At 46.7% G+C, this 19,478-nt stretch overlaps 3 protein-coding genes and 1 long non-coding RNA gene across 6 annotated transcripts; 2 read left to right on the top strand and 2 right to left on the bottom strand.

Annotated features, from left to right (window-relative positions):
• Window positions 1-1,330: 1,330 nt before the first annotated feature.
• LOC123044037 (eukaryotic translation initiation factor 6-2) lies at window positions 1,331-3,864 on the top strand. 2 transcript variants are annotated; one of them, XM_044466657.1, is made up of 8 exons: window positions 1,331-1,463; window positions 1,551-1,613; window positions 2,229-2,325; window positions 2,426-2,511; window positions 2,592-2,636; window positions 2,997-3,127; window positions 3,220-3,330; window positions 3,422-3,864. In XM_044466657.1, the coding sequence occupies exons 2-8, from the start codon at window positions 1,604-1,606 to the stop codon at window positions 3,677-3,679; spliced, it is 738 nt and encodes a 245-aa protein (XP_044322592.1). In that variant the 5' UTR covers window positions 1,331-1,463; window positions 1,551-1,603; the 3' UTR covers window positions 3,680-3,864. The 2 variants fall into 2 exon arrangements, with proteins under 2 accessions (XP_044322592.1, XP_044322595.1); XM_044466660.1 differs by having other exon boundaries at window positions 1,366-1,613.
• Window positions 3,865-6,014: 2,150 nt separating this feature from the next.
• On the bottom strand, window positions 6,015-8,445 carry LOC123044036 (uncharacterized). The gene is made up of 2 exons (XR_006419791.1): window positions 8,100-8,445; window positions 6,015-8,000 (listed from the first exon to the last, which is right to left on the bottom strand). It is a non-coding gene; the product is annotated as an uncharacterized lncRNA (long non-coding RNA).
• A 1,578-nt stretch (window positions 8,446-10,023) lies between these two features.
• On the bottom strand, window positions 10,024-12,352 carry LOC123044035 (thymidylate kinase). 2 transcript variants are annotated; one of them, XM_044466655.1, is made up of 7 exons: window positions 12,204-12,339; window positions 12,041-12,103; window positions 11,627-11,953; window positions 11,344-11,455; window positions 11,203-11,262; window positions 10,686-10,790; window positions 10,024-10,448 (listed from the first exon to the last, which is right to left on the bottom strand). In XM_044466655.1, the coding sequence occupies exons 2-7, from the start codon at window positions 12,085-12,087 to the stop codon at window positions 10,338-10,340; spliced, it is 762 nt and encodes a 253-aa protein (XP_044322590.1). In that variant the 5' UTR covers window positions 12,088-12,103; window positions 12,204-12,339; the 3' UTR covers window positions 10,024-10,337. The 2 variants fall into 2 exon arrangements, with proteins under 2 accessions (XP_044322590.1, XP_044322591.1); XM_044466656.1 differs by lacking the exon at window positions 12,041-12,103 and having other exon boundaries at window positions 12,204-12,352.
• Window positions 12,353-12,428: 76 nt separating this feature from the next.
• Window positions 12,429-15,940, top strand: LOC123044034 (probable protein arginine N-methyltransferase 3). Its single transcript, XM_044466654.1, has 7 exons — window positions 12,429-12,784; window positions 13,108-13,557; window positions 13,685-13,782; window positions 14,212-14,290; window positions 14,373-14,633; window positions 14,713-14,880; window positions 15,185-15,940. Exons 1-7 carry the CDS (start codon window positions 12,473-12,475, stop codon window positions 15,620-15,622), a joined length of 1,806 nt encoding a protein of 601 aa, XP_044322589.1. The 5' UTR covers window positions 12,429-12,472; the 3' UTR covers window positions 15,623-15,940.
• The last annotated feature ends 3,538 nt before the right edge of the window (window positions 15,941-19,478 follow it).

Below are 19,478 nucleotides of genomic sequence, written 5' to 3'. Positions count from 1 at the left end.
CAGTGGCATAGCCACCGCCAGGACGAAGCCATAGACATCCAAAAACCTAAGTTAGACACTAGATTACTAAAGACGAGCAGAAACAAAGTACCGACTCCCTACCTCCTACCGCCACCGGAGTAGCCGGTGGAGGTGAGGGGACTTGTTTGAATAACATAGTTGAAACATATTTGATGGTATTTTATGAGTACTGTTTCTTCATAAGGTTCACTTGTTTTATACTTGATGTGAAAAGAGGATGTGTATTGCAGACAATAAATTTACCCACAAGTATGTTTCTTCTTCCAGGAGTAAACCCACACGTGTCAATCATCATATAATTTCATGTTAAACATAGAAATGTTTTTTCTGATATTTCAGATAACAAGCACATCCAAAAACAAATGAGCTTTTATTTGTAGAAATATCACATAAAAATAATATACGTATGCACGGAGAACACAATATTTCTCATATATACAAGATCAAATCAAGATGAAACAAATACCAAACATATGAGTGATTAGGGAAATGTATTTCATTTTATCACAACCTTTTATTATAGAGTTACAATAAAGTTTCCAAAGCGTCTGAGTAATCAGAGGAAGGTATACCATTTATTTGATTGATATTTACAAAATTACAGTAAATATTTAGCAACATATGAGTGATTAGAGGAAATTATAATATTCTACCACAACCTTGGAAGAATAACTATAAGACTACACAAGATGATCTAAAAAAATTACCATCTTAACTCGTACTTTTTATATTGCTATTCATGAAAATTGTTGTTAAATTAATTCAAAATTTCGGAAGTTAATTCCTCTTTCATGGAAGTTTTTTTTAACATACTACAGACGCAAGCGCTCATACATACGTGCATACACTTACCCTATGAACGCACACACGCACACCCTACCCCTATGAGCACTTTTGAGAGACTGAGCCAACATGTCTCCTCCCACTGAAAGCGCATCGCTGAAAATCCTGAAATAAATCCATGAATAATGCGAGCACCAGGACTTGAACCCTGGTGGTTGAGGATACCACTACCCCTCTGACCATGGTTCGCTCTTTCATGAAAGTTAGAAATATCACTTTCTACCCGCAAAAAAAATGTCACTTCCAGTTTTTTATGAATTGAGGATTTCCAGAGTACATTACGTTTTTCTTGAGGTAAGAGTGTATTACGTTCTTCAAAACATTTCGCAGCGAGAGAAGGCCAACAGCGATGGGTGGGCCGAACACACGAATGAGAGCCTCGGCCCATAGCATCAGCACGGGCCGGCTGTGACGTCTCGACCTAATAGGACCAGCCCGTTCGGCCCACACAGTTCCGCCGCCGTCTCTCCGAGCGGCCCGTGCTCATATACCACGCCGCCACGGCTCTCCCCTCGTTCCCCATTCTCTCGGAAGCCGCGCTCCCAAACCCTAGCTCCCACCGCAGCGGCCACCGCCTCTCGACCCCCGCCCCTCTCCCGGTTCGCCGCCCGCTTCCTTCTCCCGCACCAGCGATCCCTCTCCCCTGCCCGTCTGCTCGCTGAATCATCCGCGCGTTTGATCTGCAGGTGCGCGCCTGTTGCTGCAGACGAGAAGCGGCTGAGGCGAAGAGGAATCGACCATGGCGACCCGTAAGCTACCCATCCCTTTTCCAGCGCGAGTTTTGTCCTTCACGAATTCGGTGGCACCGGAAGGGGCGGCTGTGGTTGTCGAACCCTCTCGATTTTTTCGTTGCTCGGATTGATTGATTGATTGGTCGCCACGGCCGCGGTGCGGGTTTCGGGGCTGTCGTGAAGTGTCGATTCCGTGGCTAGATGTTGAGAACGGGTGTGATTTAGGCAGCGTCTTAGAGAAGGTGTGGTTTCGTCCCTGCAGAAAGATAGTTGACCGTCTGGACATGATTTATTCTTTGGTATTTAGGATTAGAATTCGAATTAATAATTAGATTAGCTTTGAGTTTGTGATGAGCAGCTGTTGCTGCTGCTGTATTTATCTAGGATTAACCCCGTCACCATTTCGTATACAAGTGGTGTTGCTGTGATCTGAGAGTATGAAATTGTGATGTTTAATCATGTGGTACACCTCCAAGTGGATGCCCTTGTGCCTGTGAAAGTGTTAGAAGTTCATATGTGATTTTCGGTATAAGTAATTACCCTTCTAGTCTGAGTTGCTGTACTGTTTGTGGCAACTCTGCTCCTCGTATCCTTTGGGTTTTGACCGTGTTCTTTGCTATGTGGTTTCTGCAGGTATCCAGTTTGAGAACAACTGTGAAGTTGGTGTTTTCTCCAAGCTCACAAATGCCTACTGTCTGGTTGCAATTGGAGGATCAGAGAATTTCTACAGGTTAGCAATGGATGTTTCCTTTGGTTTAGCTTTTTGGACTTTTGGTGGAAGCAGAGGAATAACTAACTCTAACTGATTGATCTTTTGAATACCTATGCAGTACATTTGAGTCTGAGCTTGCAGATGTCATTCCTGTGGTCAAGACCTCTATCGGTGGCACTAGAATAATTGGTCGCCTCTGCGTTGGTTAGCCTTTGAACTTATAGTCTGTCATTTGAGCTATTCACTCACTTGTAGTGTACTTACCACCACCTTGATGACCCCAGGAAACAAGAATGGACTTCTCTTGCCACACACAACCACTGATCAAGGTACTTTATTTCGGAACCTCAATCTACAATGTAATTGTTTACATAATTCTGTTATGTCTTGTGTGTTGTTGCGAACCGCACAGTTCTCTTATGGTTTAATATGCTTTTGAATACGAAGTTGCTATCTACCAGCATTCATTTTCAAGTTGATTTTAGTACTTAAAAGACTGTTGATACCATTGGAGTTACATAGAAGTTGCTTAGAGATTCGTTATGTCTACAGATGTTGGTTTCTTCAGTCATTTCTGATGTTTCAGTTCTTAGACATCTTGCTTCTAGAGAGGCATGATTTGTGTAGTTAAGTGATATTATGATTTTTGTGATGCTTATTATTTTTATGGGGTTTTGAACTTTTGCTAGAGCTTCAGCATCTGAGGAACTGCATACCTGATCAAGTGGTTGTTCAGCGCATCGATGAGAGGCTGTCTGCCCTTGGCAATTGCATATCCTGCAATGACCATGTTGCGCTCACACACCCTGACCTTGACAAGGTATGCCTATACATCCCTAGTGATGTTTATTTGCTGAACCTGTGCCTTTCCTAGCTTACCTCAACTAAAGTATCTCCTGTTTGGTTCCCCAGGCAACTGAGGAGCTTATTGCAGATGTGCTTGGGGTTGAGGTGTTCCGTCAGACGATTGCAGGAAATATCCTTGTTGGCAGCTACTGTGCATTCTCTAACAGGGGTGGACTGGTATGGTGTTGCTGCATTTGCATCCCTCTGATCTATCTGTTTCTGCAAAAATTGGTTAAGGTTGTTAATGTGCAATTCCTTTGCGGCACAGGTCCATCCTCACACATCCATTGAAGATCTTGATGAGCTGTCCACACTCCTCCAAGTCCCTCTTGTCGCTGGAACCGTGAACCGTGGTAGCGAGGTCATTGCTGCGGGCATGACGGTGAACGATTGGACCGCCTTCTGTGGCTCAGACACAACGGCTACCGAGCTGTCCGTCATCGAGAGCGTCTTCAAGTTGAGAGAAGGCCAGCCCACAGCGATCGTCGATGACATGAGGAAGTCGCTGATTGACAGCTATGTCTAAATGATCAAAAGGGCATGCAGTGCGGTGTGGTTCTTGAGCTGTACTCTTGGTTGACAGTAGCAAAAAAGCGTGCCTGTCTAAGCTGTTACTTCTGTCTGTCTTCTGAATTTGGGATTGCAAACTTATGCTTTGTACTGGTAAAGCTTACGGTATCGGGAGATGCGCAACCTTATACTTCTAGTCCAGTATATGTTGGTTTTATATTCTACTCCCTCCGTCCAGAAATACTTGTCACACGATAAGTATTTCCTGACGGAGGGAGTACTAGCATTGACGAACTTCGGTTACATCTACGTTGACGATTCATGCATTGTTTTTCCACTTGGAGAAATTTCTTGCTCTGTTATATAAAAAAATACGGAAATGTTAACGCCCACACGTGTGGGCGTTAGCCAACTCGCCCACACGCCTTCATCACCGTCCAACGCCTTTTGCACGAATGTTGGCGTAAAAAGGCTGATTTTGTGTGCTATGTAGGACAAGGCGTGTGTGTGGTGTGAGACATAGTTCGCCCACACATCCAATTTGCCACATGGAGGGACCGGTGTGTGGACGTTTAGCAGTTCACCCACACACCAGTTTTCAGTCACGCACAAGGGATGATGTGTCGGCGTTTGCCATCTCGTCCACACGTCCGCCTCCTCTCTCACACTCAAGCTGCCAGTTGCCATGCGTTTTGCAGCGTACATGGCAATTGCCCTAGTGTGATTGCAAGCAGATGGCAACTCTTTCTTTCTTTTATCCAAACATGTCAGTTGCCATATTTTTTGCATGGTACTCCCTCCGTCCGGGTTTATTAGGCCTAAAGACAACTTTTCTTAGACCAAGACACATAGTAATTTGCTCACATTAATTCTTTCATTCCACTCCCAATGCACTCTCTCACATGCATGCAGCCAATGAAAAAGCACACATGAAGTGTATTAACTTTTCAGCCATGGCACCAACAACAATAGCTTTCAATACAACCAATGAAATGGTTGCATGCATGCACCTTTCCAACACGGGGCCTTATAAAAGGGGACATGCTTGTGATGCTGAGAGGCCTAATAAATCCGGACGGAGGGAGTACTTGGCAAACTGCCCTAGCGTGCATGTAAGGAGATGTCAACTCTTTTTTTTACATGGCAACTGCCCTAACGTGCTTGTGAGCACATGGCAACTCTCTCTTTTACCCGAACATGTTTTTTTGCCATGCCATTTTTTCAGTGCTAGACGGCAACTGCCTAGTGTTAGTAGGTGACAACTTCTAAAGTTTTGAAATTATGGCAACTGCAGTAGACCAGACCACACATGGCAACAGCTGTAGTTGTTCAAAAAATGGCAATCTGAAAGTTTGACTTGAGATGGCAACTGCAGTTGAGCAGACATGACAACTGTAGTTGTCCGATATGGCAACCGTAGTTCAGCAACATAGCAACTGCACTTAAACGAACATAGACGAGGGTCCGGCCCATGGCAACTGCGTGCACGCGATAAAGTGTCACGTGAGACATGCAGGACCACGAGGCACGAGGCCTGACGTACCGAATTTGTGGGCGTTATCTATTTTCGCCCACACGCACGCGTGTAAGAGGGACCGGAAGGGAAAAAAAGAGCCGTGTGAACGCTAATTGTTTTGCCCACACACAAACGTGTGGGCTAGTCCTCTTAGGCACCACACAGAACGTGTGGACAAATTTCTTAACGTCCACACATATGGCAGTTATCGGGACCCAAAAAATACGCACAGGTCCTCAGCTCTGGGCAGAGCTTTTATTTCCAACCAGCGTGTGATGGCAGATGAAAAAGATAATCAGCACATGCCTCTTGCTCGCTTATTGTATATAAGAGTACAAAATCATTACACATGTTATAACGTAACACAAGAGGCACGAATGATGGAGTGGTAATAAATATTGGATACATGGGCCGAGAACTTGGTATATGTAGACTGAATTAGGACGCTCCGCCGACGCGGCCCTGCTTCCTGGCGACGACGGCGATCTTGATGCCGGCCTGGCACTGGGCGGGGACGCTGCAGATGAAGTAGCTTGGGCCGAGGGCGAGCGTGACGCGGTCGGCCCCGGACTTGAGCACCTTGGCGCCGCGCCGAGCGGCGCACGCCTCGTACTCCGACGCGGACACCTTCACCACGTCCAGCGCCGTCGGGCCGTCCAGCGCCGTTCGCGTACCCAAATCCGGACATGCATCAGAGCTTGGCACCACCAATTTAATTTTCATGCAGCAAGCATACATTGATCCATGTATGTATGCATCATAAGTACCGCCTCTCGGTTTAAATTAACAGTTTTTACTAAGTCTTAGTGGACCGAGAGACTTTGTTACGTCTCAGTTGATGTTATATCTTTTAGATCTTGCATGGAGATTCGTACAAAATATTTTTTTTAGTTTTTCTTTTTTTTATTGTATACTAGTACTCCGTGTGACTAAGGCTTGGTTAAGTCTGAAACCTAGACACACCCTGTATTAAACTGCAAAAACGCCTTAGTATTAAACTGCAAAAACGCCTTAGTTACAATTTTTTTTGAAAGTGCCTTAGTTACATTTATATTAGAAACATAAGAGGTCAGAGGGTGTACGTACCAAGGACGTCACGGCCCAAGAAGCGCTTGCCGTTGGCCCAGGAGCTGGCGTTGACGGACCAGCCGCTGCCGTCGCCGACGATGAACTCCGCCGACTCCGCCACCCTCGCATGGAGGAACGCGCAGGCGAGCAGCACGCCCACGACCACGGCCGTGCTGCCGTTCCCGCTTGCAATCCCCCGCGCCGTCATTGCTAGCTAGCTATCGAATACCGATCAGTCACTCACTCGAGCAGAAACAGAGCAGATTGTCAAGTGTGAACTGTGAAGGTGCGGTGGCTGTCGTTAGCAATGGCGTCGCCGGTGTGGTTTTATAGGCTCGCCGGAGTCCGGACGTGACGTGAGTCCAGGCGTGCGAAAAGGAGTCTTGAAATTAAGTACTGCTGGCAATATACTACGACTCCGCATGTGTTTTTCATTTTGGAAAGCGTAAAGTGGAACGGGATTCAAGGGTTGGTCCAGCCGCCGACGATCAACCGTCGAGAATTGAATTAGAAGAATGCCCTGTTCCATGGAAGCATGCAAGGCGTGGAGAAAAACGAAAAGTGGCGCCCAGGACGCCCCCATCTATATATGATAACTACTTCCCCGCGTTACTGTGAGATTTAGTTGCAATCTATTGTTGTGAGATTTGATGGTATGAAATATGAATGTTTAGATTACTAGGTAATTGTCCGTGCGTTGCACCGGGGGCATGAATATCCAATTGGTTTCACATTAGTCGTGTTTTGTTTAGAATCCTCATGCACATAAAATAGCATTTTAGAATTTTTTAACCTTCAAATCATCCTACTTCTTTGTCCTTCCGTATTATTTGTCTCCCCAATCCATCCACGCCATTGTCGTTAATGGTACATCCGGTTTACAATCATCCAACCCTTCGACAATACCAAGGTATGTTGCGAACGGGCAAGCACCAAGTCAACATGATGATTACTGTAAAAATACATCAGATTGACGTTCCTTAAAATTTGGCATCAAATAAAAAAATGTAGAAATACTTATTGATACATAGCTAGTACAAATGTAGAAAAAAATTTATAAATGTAGAAAAATAAACCTTCTAAAATGTGTGGTACGTGGTTTGCTTGCAGACATTCTTATATGTCTAAGTTTTTCAACATAAGTAAGATTCGTTGTATATTATGCATCAAATATATCAAAACTGAAGTTGGGTGGATGGATGTGTAATTGATCCAGTGTTGCATAGATCAAAAATATTCGACGAAGCGTCCGCTCATTGGCCGTGTTATTTAGACCGTTCACATCCATCAACCCCATGGCAAGAATATTGTAGTGAAGCCCTCTATGTTGAACCCCGCAGTTCTGAATCTACACCTTGGCACTCAATAGCAAAGCCGACGACTAAATTTGCATTGTAGAAAACAACATCATTTACTAACCTTTCTCCTTAAAAAAAACATTCAAAATCAACAATAGGAACTCTTGCAGCAGCCCAATCTAAGTGAATTTGTCTGGTAGAGAAGTACCTGTTGCCGGGAACAGGAGTGACGCCACACCCAGCAGAGCGGCTAGATGGGCGCCCAGCTGCTACAGCTCGGCGTAACCACTTTGGCGAATAGGCTGTCCACGGCGAGCGTTTGACTTGGATCAGGCACCACTAATGTGCTGATGATTTAAGGCAGCACCCATTCATCATTCATATACTTGCATCTACTCCAACATATGACATGTGTTCAGGCCTGCACTGCTAGGGCATATGATAGGTGTGTGTTCCTGTAATTCATTCAGTAAAAACAACAAGAAAAAATGAAACGTGAAATCAATACTGGCTGGACAATTTCCAACGGAGAAGAAATCAATGAAAAATCTTACCCACACACGCCAGTAACCAGGACTCGCCCTCGTCCTTCCTGTACGAGACCGTGGAGGAGGGGCCGCGGAGCACGCGTGTAGCACAACACCATTAGGGCTGAGGAGCACGAGTCCATATCAATGAAGGGCATACGGGGAAGCAAGTGTTGGTGAAGCGCGGCCGTGGAGGTCGAGCAGCGGCCGAGGAGCTAAGGAGGTCGAGTGGCGGCCAAGGAGCCAAGGAGGTCAAGGCACGGGCGTGGAGGTCTAGCGGCGGTCGCCGAGGTCGAGCGGCGGCCGAGGCTGGGGCTGGGCGAAACCCTAGCGTCGCCCGTTTGAGGCCGTGAGGAGGAAGGAGTGCGTGTGATTGTGCGTAGGCTGGCTCGCTCGGGCTGGGCGTTGGTCTTTGGCCCATGTGCGGACGATCGAGGAGCAACGAGCGACGAGCCACAAGCGAAAATCTGGCGTCGGACGAACGTAAGAGGGGAAACGGAACATTGCGTTTCTTTTAGGTAGTAGAGATTAATACTTCCTCTGTTCATTTTTATAAGATGTTGCAGACAATTTAGACATCACCCAAACAGTTCTATCTTAGCTGTCTGAAACATCTTATAAAAATGAACGGAGGGAGTACATTAACTAAAACTAACAATACATATTACATATTTGCATTTGATCATTTTAAGTTAGTTTTTATTGAGTATAAGTTGCATAATATAATGAAAACTTTTTCACATACGTGTCGTGGTGAGGTGTGTGCATGTTGAATCCAATAGAAGTAATCGGGATCAACTAATAATGATCATGCATGTTGAGGTGGGCTTTTAATGAGATGGCATGTGTTCATGTTGAGATAAACAAGAAGTAGGGGAGATGAGCTACTTAGGTACTTTGTATAGATCACATGCAGCTACTGAGATAAATAAATGAATTATGGAAGGGAGGGATTATATAGGATTCCATATAAAAAATAAAAGAGCAAAATGCATCATAAGTCCCGAAACTATTGGTGATGTGTCACTTTAGTCCTATAACTTAAAAACTACAGTTTGGATCCTAAACTATTGGAGGTGTGTCAATTTAGTCCTGTAGAACTGTAGTTTTTGGTCCCAAAACTATTGAAAGTGTGTCAGTTTAGTTCTATAAATTCAAAACTGTAGTTTTGGGTCCCAAAACTATGCAAATTTGTCCATCTCAGGTCCTAAGCTTGCATGTCCAGCATCTATGGTGCATTTTTTTTTCAAAAGAGCACTTTATATGTGTTTACTTCCTAAAAAATGGTCCATACGCTTCAATGTCGCAGTGTGTGTTGCAACCTGCATGCCCTCCCCCTGCGTGCCCATGAGCTACAAGCAACCTCGCTAAGAGGTTTTGGCGCGGTCGCTGGGAGACCCCGAGCCAGCCGGCATGGAGGACAACATCCCTATCCCTAGGCGCGGCCGCCGGGAGACACCGAGCCAATCGGGATGGAGGACGCCATCCCGCCCCTCTCTCTCTCTCATGACAATGTCCTTGCCCCGATATCCTTGCCATAGAGTTGGTCATGCATTTTGTTGTTTGGGCACAACCATGGCCACAGATGGGAAAGAGTCACTACTGCGGGACGACGGACGACGTGGAAGTCAACTTGGTGGGTCCATTGGGTCAACATGGCAACAATTCAAGCATCTCCAATCGACACGGCGGCGGGTCAATGCTGGCCATGCAAGCTTAGGACCTGAGATAAACAAACTTACATAGTTTTGGGACCCAAAACCACAGTTTCAAAGTTATAGGACTAAATTGACACACCTCCAATAGTTTTAGGACCTAAAACTGCAGTTTCGAAGTTATATGACTAAACTGACACACTTCCAATAGTTTTAGGACTTATGATGCATTTTACTCAACATAAAAAGCACGCCAGATTCAGTACATGGTCACAAGACCACTATATAAAGTTCCGTGGGAAAAAAATGCCACTTCATAGATATATCGAGGATCTGCACCAGGTGTCGGAGTTCATAAATGGGTAAAGCAATCAGCAATGCTGAGTAACAGTCAATCACACACACATAAATGGGGAAAGAAATGATATGCCTGTATCTCATCCAGAGTAACAGTCGTCAATCACACACTTAAAAGAGATCTAACGGAGCAGCAGTCAATCGCAACAGTCAATCACACACTTCAGAGATCTAACAGAGCAACAGTCAATCACATACTAAAGAGAGATCTTGCCGATGTGCCTATGTGGTTTGGCATTTCATCGCGGGAACTCTACCAGGGAAGATTGGTAAGTTGCTTGTCTTGGCATTCTGAAATGCAATTCATGGCTAGTTCTCTTAGCTGTTCTTCCACGGTCTCCATGGGAAGGGAACCATCGATGACCTTCATGACAGAAAAAGAAATGCAGTAAGCCATTGAGGTTCACATAAAAAAGGTTGCAAAAGAATCTAAGGTGGGGTTCCTCAGTTTGTTCTTGCGTAAATTCTAGACATGTATACTGCTTCACTTCAAGTTGCACCTCCTTGACTATATACCTCACATGGACCCTGAGTTGCAAGCAAACGTGGCAAAGCAAATACAGGGCCCTATGTCAGAACATTTTTGTGTGGCATAAGTTACCTTCCATGTCGAATCACGGAGTGAATGGTAATGCTCAGCAACTCTCTTTTGGAACTCAACTCTTTCGTATCTTTCACCCCCATAGCCTCCTCTTTCGGCCGCTTTCTGAAACAGTAATTTCAGATTTACCTTTATGAAATTCGGATAACCGAGTAAACAACTGCAGAGAAGGGTACTTTTTGCTACAGATTCTGGGTGTGCAAAGAATTCAAATGCACAAAAGCATGAAATAAGCATTACAAGCAATGCATAACCTTAAGCAGAATGACATACAATTGACGCATATTGTTTGTTTCGACACTGAATATAGATGAACATCTTAGGTGCATCACCATCACTGAGTTTTATCTGTATGATTATTTGATAAAATTATGGGCCTATGGTGGCTATCATCACCCAGTATGAGGGAACCGAACAATTCAAATGCACAAAAGCATGAAATAAGCATTACAAGCAATGCATAACCTACATATCAGTTGCTTTAAATCCATAGGAAGAATTAGGAGCAATGGAGTACCTCTGGTTGTACATCAAGATATATTACAAGATCTGGAGCTAGCAGTCCAACCTCAGGGGCCTGCAATAATAAAAAACAGGCAATACTTGTCAGCATTTCAGACCTAAGAAGGTGCGCACCTCAAGCTTGTATGTGCCTGACCTTGCACCACCCAATGTCAAGTCCTTTAGCAGCTGAAAACGCCACTCCAGAATAAGAGTAGCGGTCAACGACGAGTGTAGTTCCACCAAGTAGCTTGCTCTCCATCAAACTTCTGTACATGACAAACCCAACAAACAGCTCCATATTCAGAACCATACACACATCTGAACTATTGCATATAGTGTGTGCATTACTGCAGATCATGCAGTTACCACCCAAGAATTCTTTTCGGCCTGAATCACTATCAGATTGTACACAATTAGATTTCACAACAACAACAAACCTTTTCTCCCAGCGATTCGCGCTGAAGAGCAAATGGATGGTCCGATCATCGAGCTGCGACTCGTTGGCGAGGTAGGTGGAGATCATCTTCCCGACGCTGGTGTCTCTGTCCGGGAAGCGCCACCCTTCGGTTGCGCAGCCTTTCCCTTGCAGAAAGGACAGCAGCCGGGCGCACTGCGACGATTTGCCGCTCCTGTCCAGCCCTTCCAGGACTATGAGCGCGCCGCGGCCGCCCTTTCCGCCGCCATTCGCCATCCTCGCACCCTGGAACGCGGTCCTGCGCTGCGGGAGCAAGCCGAGGCCACGCGGAGGCGCGATGCTGGCGCCCCTGCGAGGAAGATCGCGAGCACAGTGAGCTCAAGGGTTGTATGCACGCGGACTTTGGTTAAGGGGAACGTCAGTCTTGGAGCCTCACCTGCTCCAAGAAGCTGCTCTCCCGGCGAGCCGAACCAACGCAGTCATGCACAGGTGAGTATACCTACGATTCCGTCCTCTATCAGTGCCGTTCCTGACCTCTACGCTCTATTCTTACAAGCTCGACGGCGAGGATGGGGAAGAGGAGATGAGAGAGCTCTTACCTGGACCGGGTAGCGTCGGACGGCTCTCTCCGGTGGATGGCGGCGGCGGCGCCGACGGTGAGAGGAAGGGGGCGAGACGAAGGGCGGATTGTTGAGACCGGAGACTCGGGTCTTCTCTAACATCTTATGGGCTGGGCCCACCTTCCAGCCTCATTTGGATATTCGGCCCGGCCCATTCACCAGCCTCATTCGTCCAGGGCTTAAGCTTCGTCTAGGGTTTAACCGAGCCGCTCGCCGCTGCTCGTCCCTTCACCAAGAAGCAATTGGCCATGGCGACCCAGGCGCGCGAGCTCCCTCCCAAGCAAGAGCTTCCCCGGGACGACGGAGACGACTACGAGGACGACGAGGATGAGGAGGAGGAGGGGGAGGATGGGTGGGACGACTGGGAGTCGGACGGCGACGACGCGGCGGGCGGCGGCGGCGGCCTCCTCTGCTTGTTCTGCAGCGCGCGGTTCGACTCCGACAGCCCCCTCTTCGCGCACTGCGGCTCCGAGCACGGCTTCGATTTCCACAAGGTCGTGAGGGAGCTCGGGCTGGATTTCTACGGATGCATCAAGCTCATCAATTTTGTGCGCTCCAAGGTGCGTCTCCTCTCCCCCCTTGCTTCCATGGCCGCGCTGAGCTTCTCAGCTCGATTGGTTTGCAACCAAATACGAACAGTACCAAGCTAATTGCTGTGCTAAAACTTTTGTGGTCGTATGAGGCTACCAGTGTAAGGAACCAATCCACTAGTTCCATTTCATGGTTGACTTAGATAGCAATTTTGGTGAATTTTGTGCTTGTTTGCTGCATTCCATGGCTTATGGACCTTATGATTGATATTTAGGTTGTGTCGATAGTAATTTTTGTTGAATTCTGTGCTTGTTTGCTGCATTCCTTGACTTATGGGTCCTTTGATATGTAGGTTGCAGAGAATAAGGGTTGGAGCTGCGCAGAAATTTCCCAACTTGAGGGGAAGGTTCCATGGGCGGAGGACTCGTACTTGAAACCATTCATGGAAGATGACTCGCTGTTGCACAGTTTGTCCATCTTTGATGATGAAGATGACGAGGACTGTGAGATGCCAGTGGAAACAGGAGAGTGTTCAGCGGGCAATGGGAGGTCATGTGAACTACAGGGGAATGGTCTAAACACCATCGACGATTGCTCTGACATCAGTGCTAGGTTTGAGGAAGCAGTTACTACTGAAAGTAATGGAGGAGATAACAATGGGACTCTTTCAGAGGAACAGACTGATAGGCAGCTAAAGATTACACGTGCTAGTGTTACTGCCAAGGAAATTAAAAAAGTGGATGACAACTACTTTGGGTCTTATAGTTCATTTGGCATTCATAGAGAGATGCTGGGCGACAAAGTACGTGAACTCTTGCCATATGTGATTAATAGATTCCTTCAACATATGTGTGTTGGTTTGATTTCATATATGCGCTATTATGATTCACAAGATCATTTGACTCCCTTACTGTTCCCAATCTTTTCAGGTAAGAACAGACGCTTACAGAGATGCCCTTTTGGACAATCCTAGCCTCATGAATGGAGCAACTGTACTGGATGTTGGTTGTGGTACAGGAATTCTAAGGTATGTAGTGTAGGATGCTAATTGTTTTGCACTGGTGGGTTACTTTGTCTTACCATGACGCCTCATGTGTACTGGTAGTCTTGGGTCCATCACAAGCAAATAGACTATATCTACTTGAAATAAATAAGTAAGCGGTGGCTATAATTACAATTTGAATACTTTAAAGGTTAAACAAGATTTCGCTTGGCTAGGTTCAATGCACTGAGTAGCTTGTTAAGGAGAATCCTGACTTGGTTTAGGTAGGTTGAGCATTGGTTCAAACCTGGCCTGGTTTAAAATGCCTCTCTTAGCGTGATATTTGGTTGGAGCTAATTGCACGTGGTTTGGTTTTCATATCATCAAGCGCAAGGCTTGTCGCTAAAATCAATTTCTTTTAACAGTCACTTGTCAATGCCTCCTGGGCTGTTGCTGACAGATGCTTCTCATAAGTCTTTTTGCAGCGAAGGCCGGTGCATCAAGAGTTATCGCTGTTGATGGGAGTGCAAAGATGTCTTCTGTGGCTACCCAAGTATGCCTTTTCTGAATCATAATGCCATACTATGGCCTCTTTTTACGATGATTTTTATCTCACAGTTAAAATACGAATGCAGGTGGCAAAAAATAATGGTCTATTATATGACGAAAATACGAAACCGGAACAGAAGCATAATTCTGAAGTGATAACTGTTGTGCATACCAAGGCTGAAGAGCTAAACCATAAAATAGTAGTTCCGCCAAATGGCTTTGATGTGTTAGTGAGTGAGTGGATGGGATATTGCCTGTTGTATGAATCCATGCTCAGTTCAGTTATATATGCACGCGACCATTTCCTAAAACCTGGCGGTGCTGTTCTCCCGGATACTGCAACAATTGTAAGTTTTTTAGCAATGCCTGCATGTGTTATTTGTCTTTGTTTTCTGCATTTGATAACTTTTTTCCTCTGATCCATAGTTTGGTGCTGGTTTCGGGAGAGGTGGAACGAGCTTGCCATTTTGGGAAAATGTGTATGGCTTTGATATGTCATCTATTGGGAAAGAAGTAACAGAGAGTTCAGCTCGATTTCCTGTTGTTGATATACTGGCTTCTCAGGATGTTGTGACAGATACCGCTGTACTCCATGTAAGTCCGAGGAACTCTGCATACTTAGGTTATTTCACTTCTCAAGCATCCTCGTTTTTGCTAAAAATTGTTTAATGGTTATACTGAGCTGGAGAAAACTTTGTTCGAACAGTTCTATTGATAGAATCTGATATTTCGCGACCCAAGTGTAATATATGATATTCTCTGTAGAATCAACATACTCAAGGTCCCTGATTTAATAAATGCACTTAAGATTTACAACATTCCATCCTGTGTGCTAATATATCCTTCCGATGCAGGTATCTATACTCTGACATGTTGGTCTTATTTCTTGTTTATGCAGTCCTTTGATCTGGCAACTATGAAGGAAAGCGAAATGGATTTGACCGCGAGCTTGGAGCTAAGGCTTCCTGAAAGTTGTGCGGCTGTGCCAGGAGTAACCTGGTGCCATGGCATTGTCTTGTGGTTCGACACCGGCTTCACCAGCAGGTTCTGCAAGGACAAGCCCGTGGTCCTCTCCACCTCTCCTTTCTCCACACCAACTCACTGGTCGCAGACAATCTTCACCTTCGAAGAGCCCATCGCGATGGTAAAGGATGGGTCAGTCATTGGCTCATCAGCATCTGTTGGCACGGGTGAATGCCCAGCTGTGACGATCAGATCCCGCATCAGCATCGTGAGGGCCTCTGAGCACCGCAGCATAGACATATCAATCGAAACCACGGGAATCAGCTCAGATGGCCGGAAGCGCAGCTGGCCAGCTCAGATCTTCAACCTTTGAGCGAAGTGCTGCCCTTGTGATGAAATTTTGCCCGTGCCCTTTTCCACCGTCAGGAGCTGTTTGATTGCCAACAGCGGTTCTTCGTATCTTTTGGTGGAGTTGATAACTTTTTATGCTGAAACAGAGCACTTGGTCCAACTGAAGTTCTGGTGAAGTTACTGGCCAGTGTGAGTTAGTGTCCTGTGAGATGTGTGTACCTGTGAAATGAACACGGGCGAACTTGAATATCGATCCACCCATGTAAGATGTTCGCATGATATGAGCGGATATGTTTCATCTTCTCAGTTCCAGTACATTATCATCGTTGTTCCTTCCTTAGCTGCATAGTGAACTGCAAAACGTAGAGTTTAACAGCGCTATTCACAACTTCTTTTGTGATGAGCTTTTAAAATGATTTTTTCTTTTGGAATGGAAGTTCTTCAGACGAATGTTTCTACACAAAGGAATGATTTTTCTTTTGGAATGGAAGTTTTTCAGACGATTCTTTTTACACAAAGGAAAGACTATGCGAGTCTGAAACAAAGATTTTGATGGGGTTGCTCGATCGGGGGCCAAGCCAAACGGACATGGTGGAGTTGCTTGATCGGGGGCCAGAGGACAGAGGTGCTGCCAGCGCTACCTTCCCGGGTCCGGATAAGCATCGGCAGTGGCATCGTCATTGACGGCCCGTGACTGACCCTGCGGCCATGGCTAGTCTCCTTTTTTTTTTTATAATATAATAACGTTTTTAACACTATACTGAGGGAGTGGTAGTGAAGACCTCTCCTTGGCTTTCGACCCCACTCCTCCTGTCGGCAGGGTCTGAAACTCTGAATGGACGAAATGGAAAACTGATCCAAGGCCAGGAACGATCGAACTTGATTTGTTGGACTCCCTAGCTGGTTAGGTTGGGTAGGTCGTCGCTGCCAAATGTAGCTCCGTGTCGAATACATCGCCACCACATAAAAACGTGCCAATGTACATGACCCCATGCCAGTTTTAATCCCCATCATTATTTTGCACTGATGACACGTAAACGTACATGCCCAACGTGTGAACCAGATTGTGCACGCATCTAGGAGCCGCAAAACGTGTGGGTTATATCCGTTCAGTGGCACCTGCCAAGCGCATGAGAAGCATGTGCGCGATTTCACACCTCTCTCTCTCTCTCTCTCTCTCTCTCTGCGGGTCGTCGTCTACCTCCAAAAATCAAAATCATACTACTAGTACGACGATGTAATGTGGTTGATACCGTGTGTCTTTTTCTGCCCCATACGACGAGTCCGGGCTCCTCCCTATATGTGGTAACCGAGCAACGAGTTCTATACTCTAATTGTGCCTGGAGAGAATACAGCCACGTCATCAAGAGCCAGGAAGGATTGGTCGATCCTAACGAAATATCTCCGGAGGAATCCAGTGGACAACAACTATTACTTTGGATCAGCTTGTGAATTTGCAGCAATCTTGGTAGAATCGTTATCAATGGCAAGCTGTGCGCCTAGCTAATCTCAAAAAGACAATGCAAGCTTTGTTATGCCGGAACCCAAATGTAAATTTAGCAGCACTTCTAAATGCCACTTCTTCCTGTCCCATCCGTCTCTAGTATGATATTGTCACGGGTTTTCACTTTTCAATGAGTGAAAGATTTTATACGGGTGTCTGCTTCGAAGCTTCTACTACAGACCTAATTTGAGAAGGCTTGATAGTCTTAAAAAAGGTGAGGGTGGGGGTTTATATTAGGGTCATTTTACAGTGCATCTGGACGATATGGACCGTCCGTCGAAGCGAATTCGATGGTCCAGATCCGATGCAATACGCCGATGTCACGTGTATTATATCAGACCCCGAGGGGCATTTTTGGGAGAAAAATATATTTCAAACTGATCAGAATATTTCGAGGGTATTCTCGGTAAAAAATTCAGGGCTATTTTTGGTTCGATTTTTATCCCGTTTGCTAGGGTTTATTCCTCGCCGCCGCTAGGGTTTTAATCCTCATCGTCAGGATTTAGCCGCGCGTCGCGGCCCCTTCCTCCCTCCACCCCAATTCCCTCGCGATCTCGCATCACCTTTTCAACGAAGAACACGAGAGGAGGCGCACTTCCCTCCCCGCGGCGGCCGCCGGCGAAGATTCGGCGCCATCCCACCTCTCAGTCCTCCATGCGGGTGCCTATAGCCACAAGGTTATAGGCAACCTCTTTCCCACACCCCAATTGGTTGTTTGCGTCCTCTACGCCTCTCCGCCATGGCCGCTGTCGTGGTTCTAAGTCTGACAGTAGTGTAGGGGGGTACTAATGGAGAGGCAAGATCCTAGCTATGGAGTAGTTGTATACGCAAGAGATTTACGATTTCAGGCCCTTCTCGGAGGAAGTAACAACCCTACGTCTCGGAGCCCGGAGGCGGTCGACTGGATTATATGCGTATGAGTTACAGGGGTGCGAACCCTTTACACTGAGGAGGGGGTGGCTTATATAGAGTCCGCCAGACCCCTCCGGCCCTCAGTTATGCAAGGTTTAAGATACATTAAGATTGGGCGTTACTGGTAACGCTACACATAAAGTGCTATGATGATCATAAAAGCTACTTAATGACCGACCGTTTGCGTGCAGAGTGACTTTAGATCTCCTGGGCGTCGAGTGGTTGGCTTCATGGTCGAGTGTCTTCGAGTCTGTCGAGTGGAACACTTCCGAGTCGATTGACAGGTGGTTTCTTCTAGAGATGTCCTTGGGTAGGGTAGTTTGGACAGGTCCATGACCCTACCCTAGGTACATAGCTTCATCATTAGCCCCCGAATGGATCGAGGTTTGAGTGGGGAAGGAGTTGAGAACTCTTCCGACCCATTTCTTGTGCTATGAGTATGTCTTGTTCTGGATCAATGAACCTTAGGTGACGGCACCAACTTCTTTTTCAGTTGCCTCGATCCATTATTTGTATCCGTCGAGTGAAGTTTTCGCTTGGAGAGCTCCAAGCGACAGAGTGGAGGAGATCTTTTGTCTGACGAGTTGTTCTGCAACCCGCGGATTTTGTGGGATTTGAGTTTTGGGAAGCGCGCGGGGCGGGGCGAGGCCGCAGTAATCGGATGGGATAAGGCAGGGCCGCCTCGATCTCCGCGCCACCTTTTTCGCCACGTATCGCGCGCGCGACTGTTGCGGGATTTGACAGGATCGCCCAGCCCTATATGTCAGTCACTCGGAAGCAACCTTATATAAGGCGCCGGACGGGGTTTTTTGAACAGTGCGTCCTCATTCCCCCCTCTCTTCTCCAGACTTCTCCGCCGCGTTCGCCTCCGCCTCAGCACCGCTGCTCCGTGCGCGCCTTGCCGGCGACGATGATGAAAGAGAAGACGGCGTCCCTGGAGCAGGCGAAGAAAGCGACAGCGAAGGCGAAGGGAAGGGGGACCAGTCGGAGCGGATCTTCATCGAGGACCGGCCTGCCGCCGGGCTGGATCCAGGGTGACTGGATCCGCTCGACAATTAGTCAAGCAGATCTTGACGACCTGGCCGACGGAGGACTGATCCCCCATGGATTAGCGCGGCTCCCGGGGAGGGAGTCAGAGCCGCAGCCTCAGGAGGGTGAGTGCGTTCTCTTGGCCACCCACGTCGACCGTGGGTTTCTTTGCCGCCTCACCCTTTCTTTCGGGGATTTTTGAATTTCTTTGGGGCGCAACTCCACCACTTCACACCCAACACCATAGTGTACCTTGCTGCTTTCTTGTCCTTGTGCGAGAATTTCTTGGGCCGCCGGCCTCATTGGGGTCTTTTCAAGCACATCTTCACCTGTCGCTCCTAGACGGTGAAGAAGGCCAATCCGAGTGATGAGAGAACTCAAGTGATTCAGATGTGTGGGGGTCTTAGGGTTCAGCTGAGAGGAAAAAGCTCCT

The sequence above is a fragment of the Triticum aestivum genome, chromosome 2B, assembly GCF_018294505.1.
Source record: "Triticum aestivum cultivar Chinese Spring chromosome 2B, IWGSC CS RefSeq v2.1, whole genome shotgun sequence".
NCBI classification, from domain to species: Eukaryota; Viridiplantae; Streptophyta; class Magnoliopsida; order Poales; family Poaceae; genus Triticum; species Triticum aestivum.
This window is presented reverse-complemented; position numbering and strand designations above follow the sequence as displayed.